We start from the raw sequence: 8,152 nt of genomic DNA, 5'->3' as shown, positions 1-8,152 counted from the left end.
CTTGTTACTTTAAACCAGACAAAAAAATTTATGGAGTGACCGCGCCGTGTGTGGTTGTCTTAAAAAAAAAAGCAGCAGCAGTCATAGATTTGAGTGATAAGACGGTGGGAAAGGTATCTTCAGCTATCTATATAATTTTATGTTCTATGTCCAATGCCATCTATTTTTAAATGTATATTCCTACTTTTTTATTCTCTTTATATTGCATGGCAATTTACATGTAGATTTTTTATTTAATGTCAATTCAATAGTCTACCATCGATGTATGAAATTGATTCTCTGATCATTTTAGATTTATCTTTTATTGAAAAATAAAAAAGTGGTTTGTATATATTCTCTCTTTCTAATTAAAACACCAACACAATTAGAAATACTAATTAGATTGCTTCTCCAACAGATGTAAAGCGCAAACTTTTCAAATGTGCTTTCACAGTAATTGACTTTCGATTTCTCATTCCTCTAACACAGCAACCTTTGCCATTACGAAACCTACATCCAGAGAGAAAGAAATGGTTCAATTTTTGCCTTCAAGAATGTTTGAAATTCCCAGAAGCATCAATGTCTTTGAAATGTCAAGATGCTGTGACCGCGTCTTTTAATCTTTCGTACCTGCTGGGTGGAAATGATGTCGAAAGTTTTGTTTGAAGAGACAAGGCCCTTTTCACTTCAACGTTTCTTACCTCTGGGGAAGTAATTACACCAGTTTGCTAGAAGGGTTGTCTCTATTTATGCGTACCCCCTCCTTTCTTTAAATAATTTGTAAAGTTCATTTTGTGAAGACTGATCATTTCCGAATGCAACATTTTCCCTATATTTGAAACACCAAATATAAGGCGATCATCAATATATTGTGTTCTTACGAAGGGCAATTTAATATACCGTTTTATTATTATTATTATTATTATTATTATTATTATTATTATTATTATTATTATTATTATAACCCTAGTTGAAAAAGCAAAATTTTATAAACCAAAGGACTCCAAGGAAAAATAGCCCATTTGGGAAAGGAAATTAGTAAATAATCAAACTAGAAGAGTTATATGATGGACAATTAATATAGAATAATTTAAGAATATTAACATCAAAATATATCTTTCATATATAAACTATAAAAAGAGTCTTATGTCAGCCTCTTCAACATATGGGAAAAAAATATGCTGCAAGTTTGAACGTTTGAAGTTCCACCAATTCAACTGCCTGATTAGGAAGATCATTCCATAACTTGGTCGTAGCATGCGCTAAATTAAACGAGGGCAGAAAAATGTAGCGGAAAGTCGTTGGCCTACTAACCAAGAAATTATATTTAGATCTAAGTACAGCCCATCATAAAAATACCCAGTGCCAGAAGTATTTACCCGCAAAGATTTGGAACCGAACATCAAACAGTCCGTCAGACGAGGCTATCTCGGAGGGCAAACAACACTTGGTGAGAGTGAAAACACCGGGACAAAGGACTTCCTCAAAGAACAAACGATGAAATAGATACAGGGAACATGAAAACAAATGTGTTAGAGAGAGATAGAGAGAGAGAGAGAGAGAGAGGGGGGGGGGGCGCTCTGAGGAGAATATGGGGAAGGTGTGTGTGTTTCGGTGGGGTAGGTTTTTGGGATGGGTACGGTGTGAGAGAAAGTGGTGTGCCCGATACAGGGAAGATACTAAAGAGGAGGCATGTAACTCATTAGGTGGTTTTTTGGCCGCCATGGAAAAGAGGAGAGAGAGAGAGAGAGAGAGAGAGAGAGAGAGAGAGATGGGTCTAAGGGAGGTGTTGTTTATGTCCTCAATAGCATCAATTTGTTGGAATGGCTAGCGACAGTCTTTTTTAGGCTTAGTTTTCTCTCTCTCTCTCTCTCTCTCTCTCTCTCTCTCTCTCTCTCTCTCTCTCTCTCTCTCTCTCTCTCTCTCTCTCTCTCATACATAATGCAGCGTATTCAAATTATGCATATATATATATATATATATATATATATATATATATATATATATATATATACATACAGTATATATATATATATATATATATATATATATATATATATATATACATACAGTATATATATATATATATATATATATACATACAGTATATATATATATATATATATATATATATATATATATATATATACATACAGTATATATATATATATATATATATATATATATATATATATATATATACATATACATACAGTATATATATATATATATATATATATATATATATATATATATATATACATACAGTATATATAAATTATATATGTATCTATGTATGTGTATATATATAATCTGTGAGTGATGAACTAAATGAGTAATTACTGATCCTTACATCGTAGTTAACGGTTATTTTGGGTACGATTTAAGCTGTAAAATTTCCATTACGATTTCACCATCATCTCTATTGTTCTGTAATACGATATAGCTTTAAAATCTATTATATCCGCTATCAATTTTAAAGATCCTATATTTCACATTTTTACATTTTATTTTATCTTGGATCAGTCGAGACTAGTGAAAAACTCAATTTAAGATCGCCCTTTTTAAATTTTCCATTAAATAATTAATTTAACATTGCCTTTTTAAATCTTTTAACAAAAACGTAAATTGAACATCCCTTTTTTTTAAATCTCCCAAAGAAAAACTCAATTTAACATCGCCTTTTTAATCTTCCAATGCAAAACCTCAATTTAGAAATATTCTATGTTCTTTGAGAACTTCTTCGTGAAGAACTTAGCTGGAAGAGAAGAGTATTCTGGAAACCTTGACCAAAAGGCATTCAGGTTTTGGGGTCTGTAAATGAGGAGACCCCGGGCGCTGTTAAACACTCTTCTCTTGCCACAATGCTCATTATTCACTGACGTTCATGAGCCTTAAAAGGTGCGTCTCTTAACAAAAGAAAAAAAAAGTGAAAAAAGCAGAAGTAAAAAAGTAGAATTCGTGCTCTTTGTACCTCCTTTCTTTACATTCTCATTACCATTGGCTTAGTACTCTATTATGTGGCATTTCTTTGCCTGATGAGGAACATCTAATAAAATATTGGTTAATGTGATACCAAATAATCTGAACATGGTCAATTCACCTAAGAATTGGTCATAAAGTTATTTCTCTTGTCTGTTTATTTATATTCCATCTTACGGAATCTCACTTATGTAATAAAGAGCAATGTGTCTGTTTGTTTATATATATATATATATATATATATATATATATATATATTATATATATATATATATATATATATATATATATATATAAAATATCTTTCCCTCCGGTCATGCTGAGTGCCATTGTCAGACGTATGACAACGAGGTCTTTCCCTGTCCATCGAGTATGGGGGAGAGGGAGTATTCATTCTCCGGTGAGAGCGGGTCCCCTGAGAGTTACACTCGAAAGCCACGATCTCCCACAAATATCTAAATATTTAGCCGTCATTTTTTACTTCTCTGGTAAAAAAGTGCATAAGAATACGTATGAAGTGAACATTGTTTTTATAGTAGTACTTAGGTAGTTCAATTAACGGAGTACTAAAGGAAAGATAGGTCCTAATTTAGCCGACAAGGGGTTTTCTTGGCCCCTTTGTCGTTGTAAGCCTAACTGAAGTGAAGTAGAAACATAATTCTTTATTAAGGGCAAGTTCCGGACCTTGTTCATTTCGCTCATTCTCGGGGTTGACGGCGTAAATTGATTTGCTGCCTTGTGTGACACTTAGTGAGGGCTTGCCATAGACATTTTCGTGTGTTTATCTTTAGAAACATTTGTAAAAGAAAAGTCAGTGGTTAGTTCTGTTTCTTTTCATTTATATTTGGATATATTATTAATATTTCTTGTGAGAACTTGTTTTATATCTTTCAAAGGTATATCTTAAGCTTTTCATTTTCTTTGGTGCTTCTATAGATTTTTCTTCTATTATGTTGTTTGTTTTCTTCTATTTTGAGAAAGAAACACACGCAGGATGAATGTGACTAAGAACTTAGCAAAGTTGGTTCTTAAAATGCAGCCTGATACTTTAAACTGTATTCCATCTCATTAAGAGATTGATCTTTATTTTTAAAGTAAACCTTTGCTTCTAAATCGTCTTTCTTAAAGAATTGGTCTGTATTTTTACAGAAAACCTTTGCTTCTAAATCGTCTTTCTTGAAGAATTGGTCTGTATTTTTACAGTAAACCTTTGCTTCTAAATCGTCTTTCTTGAAGAATTGGTCTGTATTTTTACAGTAAACCTTTGCTTCTAAATCGTCTTTCTTGAAGAATTGGTCTGTATTTTTACAGTAAACCTTTGCTTCTAAATCGTCTTTCTTGAAGAATTGGTCTGTATTTTTACAGTAAACCTTTGCTTCTAAATCGTCTTTCTTGAAGAATTGGTCTGTATTTTTACAGTAAACCTTTGCTTCTAAATCGTCTTTCTTAAAGAAGCCCGTCATTTCCTTGTAACTTTCAACTATGTGTCTTTACTCTTCATCAAACTAAATTATCTGCGTTGTGAGTCAGTGGAAGTCATTACTTTTACGCTCCTAAGTCTTTTCTTTAACATTTTAACTTTTTCTTGGTTTATTGATTACGAATGCTTTCTCCTTTATTTGATTTAGTGCTTAATTAAGTTATTTACTTAAAGATAAGTTGAAGTTGATTTCCATTAACACTGAAATCAAGAAGGATAATATGAGATATGAAAGCATTAGATATTCTTTTATATTTTCCCAAGGCTCCTCATATAGTATAAAAAATTTTGTATATGCTTATTTGTTTGATATTCTATTTCTCTTTTTATACACTTACACTATAATATATATATGTATGTATATATATATATATATATATATATATATATATATATATATATACACACATATATATATATATATATATATATATATATATATATATAGATGTATACTGTATATATGTACAGTATGTATATAAATAGCCCATATAAGAGGTGATGTATATATGATCTATGAGAGAGAGAGAGAGAGAGAGAGAGAGAGAGAGAGAGAGAGAGAGAGAGAGAGAGAGAGAGAGAGATCTTATTATAGTATCTTGCACTTCTACTGCAATGGCAGGAATTCGTTGGTAATGGGTGGTTCGCGTGCTTAGTTGCGTTTCAATTCACGGCGGGTTTTGAAGATATATAGATATGGTGTGCTACCTTTGAAATATTCGTATGACGGTTCTTTTCAGTTAATATTTCCATAAGCACGAAACGTATAGAAAACTTTTATTCCAAAGTACGTTAGTCTTCGTAACCTTAATTCTATGATAAGTGCAACTTCACTAATGGCTCAGTAAATATTTGCATTTAAATAGCCTTTAATTTTCACAGTCATTTCTGCTTGGAAAATGAAGTGGTTCAAGAAATTCTTTCCTCGTTTACCTCAATCAATAGAAATGTTTGTATGACTTTTACTTGAAATTGGACCCAGACTCTAATCACGTACATTCATTCAATCGGTTGATAATTTTTTTATCTGGTTAATTTCCTTGGCCGATTAATTTTTGGAGCCCTGTTATCTTCGGACCGGATTCACCTTTACCGAATTTCTATGGTATCCAATTATCAGGTCACTTAAGCCATCCTGAGAAGGTTGAAACCTCGTCTAAGGAGGGCTGCGGTCGCTCGTTGTTTGCGTCCGTATGTTTATAGAGAGAGAGAGAGAGAGAGAGAGAGAGAGAGAGAGAGAGAGAGAGAGAGAGAGAGAGAGAGAGATTTACTAAGCAGACTTGCCTTTGTATATGAGAATAAGGAAATCTCATAGGCGCAGTTGGACACAGGCATTCATGGTACACCTTACTATGAAGAAGTGCATGCAGCCACACGCTTACTATTGGGCGAGTTTCTGTTTAGCCCCATCCACCACGTCTAGCATCTCTCCTTACACTACTGTATCTGTTTCTTTGGTTACTCACCGCGAAGTAAGGGTATGGTATGGTGCACTACTTCAGAGCGAGGTCTGCCAGAGACTCCTGTGTCCAACTGTACTCTAATAATTAAAGTGGAAATTTTCTCAAACTTCCTTAACATGTAATCGAGCTTTTATTGTAAAACAACAAGTTTCTCAAACCGTCGTTACCTGTCTAATATGTTAATATTATCTTATCACACACCGCCCTCCCGGTCTCTGGCAATAAACGTTGAGGCAAATTAGATGCTGTAAAAGGTTTCGCTTACATCGTCTGATTTAAGAGTCCTTGCTAATGCTTCCACGCAAAATTTACGATATTGGAATTTGAGATATGTTTTCAATAAGAGATTTTCCTGTGTATTTCGCAACAGCAGCAACGCGTTTTTTTTCAGCCAGAATATTTGCATTGGGTCATGAATATCTGGTGTGTTTTTTAATTAAATTCCTTTGAACATGGTACACTTTTTATTATATCATATCATACTAACATTGTAATAATTATTTTTCAATTTTTTAGAGGATTGTTCTCTTTCCTCTTTTTTGGTTGAAATATTTTTTTATTTGTTGTTCAATTCAGTTGTTATATTGTTACGCCTTTGTAAAGATAGATATTTCAAATTTTAAGTGTAATACTTAAGAAATTGACCACTGCTTTATTTTCACCTAAAGCTATGTTCAACTGCTCCCCTTCCAATCTTGGGATCAGGGACATTTATAGAAACTTGAAGACCTTAAATGCAATACCATAAATAATAATTTTACTATTCAGTGTTTGTTTTTAGCTTTTTATGCAGAAAACCTAAAGTGGGCAAAGTATCTGCGTCAGAGTTTAATTCTTTCATTTTTTAAAGGATGAATATTCCAAAATAAATAGATTTTTTTTCTCGCATGCTCTATAATACTGACGCGAATCATAAGTCTGGAACTGTGCATGAGAGCAGAGTTTAGGAGGTTTCGTGGTCAAAGGTAGTAGAGAATCTGAATTTTCAAATATATGTAAAAAGGATACAGTCAAATCTTTCCCCTCGAAATGAGGACAATCTGTCTACCAGAACCGAAGTATGATTTTATTGAATGATCAAGGAAATTTCTTCTCTTCTCTTCTTTCCACTCAAATACAAATCTCTACCTATGTTTATAATTTTTGCTTTCTTTCTACAATATTTTCACACCATTGTACACGACCTAACAAAAATGACGGCTAGATATTTAGATATGTATGCACGTACACACATTCAACCTTTCCCAACCTCTCCCCCATACCTGAGAGACGTGTAGAGACGGAGTAATTACACTTTTGCCAGTGTCGTTCAGCGTAACAAGATATATATATATATATATATATATATATATATATATATATATATATATATATATATATATATATATATATATATATATATATATAATATTCAGACACTTACTCTTTATTATATAGGGGATATCTTACTCCTCTGATTTAGAATATCAATAAAGCGAATGAAGGAATAAAAAGAGAAAATAATGGTAAAAGGGAGATACCTCTGTTGTGAGTCCTGTATGATTGCACCAGCATCCCACGAGATTAGGTTACCTACTTCCCTCCTTCACGGTTATTAATTACCGCTCTCCCAGGTAATCTATCTGCTTTGGGGATAAACATGGCTATTCGCTTAATTCAGGGGTACGAAAATGTAAAGTTGTTATTACCCCCTCCAATGAAGTTGGAAGGAGGTTATTTCTACCCCCTGTTTTTGTTTGTGTGTTTGTAAACTGCTTCCTTTTGGAAGGTCAAAGGTCACGATCAATCAAAATGTCCAATTCACATAATCAGACATTATTTGTGAACAGTTTCCTACCACAATTTTAATCGTAGAATAATGAAACTTACAGGGATTAAGTGTTATGTAAAATGCTGGAAATGATTAAATTTTGGAAGGTCAAGGTCACTGTCAAGCAAAATGTCCAATTCACGTAATCAGCATAAGTTTGAACATCGTTGTCACAGAGATTTCAAACTTGGTTCATATTTGATTGTATGAAAATTCACGCCAATTAATACATATTAAGGTCAAAAGTCAAGGTCAAGGTCGAGCAAAAGGTCAAGAAATAAGCTGCCGCGGCGGAGGTCTGCCATCTACTGAGTGCCACTCTAGTTATTTCCGTAACCTCTTTCTTTGATATATATATATATATATATATATATATATATATATATATATATATATATATATATATATATCTTAATATAGGAAGAAATTTTCAAAACA

General features: G+C 32.8%; 1 protein-coding gene across 1 annotated transcript; it reads right to left on the bottom strand.

Moving 5' to 3' along the window:
- Positions 1–3,989: 3,989 nt before the first annotated feature.
- LOC137616778 (uncharacterized) lies at positions 3,990–4,424 on the bottom strand. The gene has a single exon (XM_068346775.1). It carries the CDS (start codon positions 4,422–4,424, stop codon positions 3,990–3,992), a length of 435 nt encoding a protein of 144 aa, XP_068202876.1.
- Positions 4,425–8,152: the final 3,728 nt, after the last annotated feature.

Source organism: Palaemon carinicauda, chromosome 22 (assembly GCF_036898095.1).
Source record: "Palaemon carinicauda isolate YSFRI2023 chromosome 22, ASM3689809v2, whole genome shotgun sequence".
Classification (NCBI taxonomy): Eukaryota; Metazoa; Arthropoda; class Malacostraca; order Decapoda; family Palaemonidae; genus Palaemon; species Palaemon carinicauda.
The sequence above is the reverse complement of the archived record's forward strand: the minus strand, read 5'-3'. Positions and strand labels throughout refer to the sequence as shown.

What these genes read in the sequence shown, in the direction of transcription:
- LOC137616778 (XM_068346775.1), bottom strand. Translation starts at nt 4,424, where the DNA reads ATGACGGGCTTCTTTAAGAAAGACGATTTAGAAGCAAAGGTTTACTGT.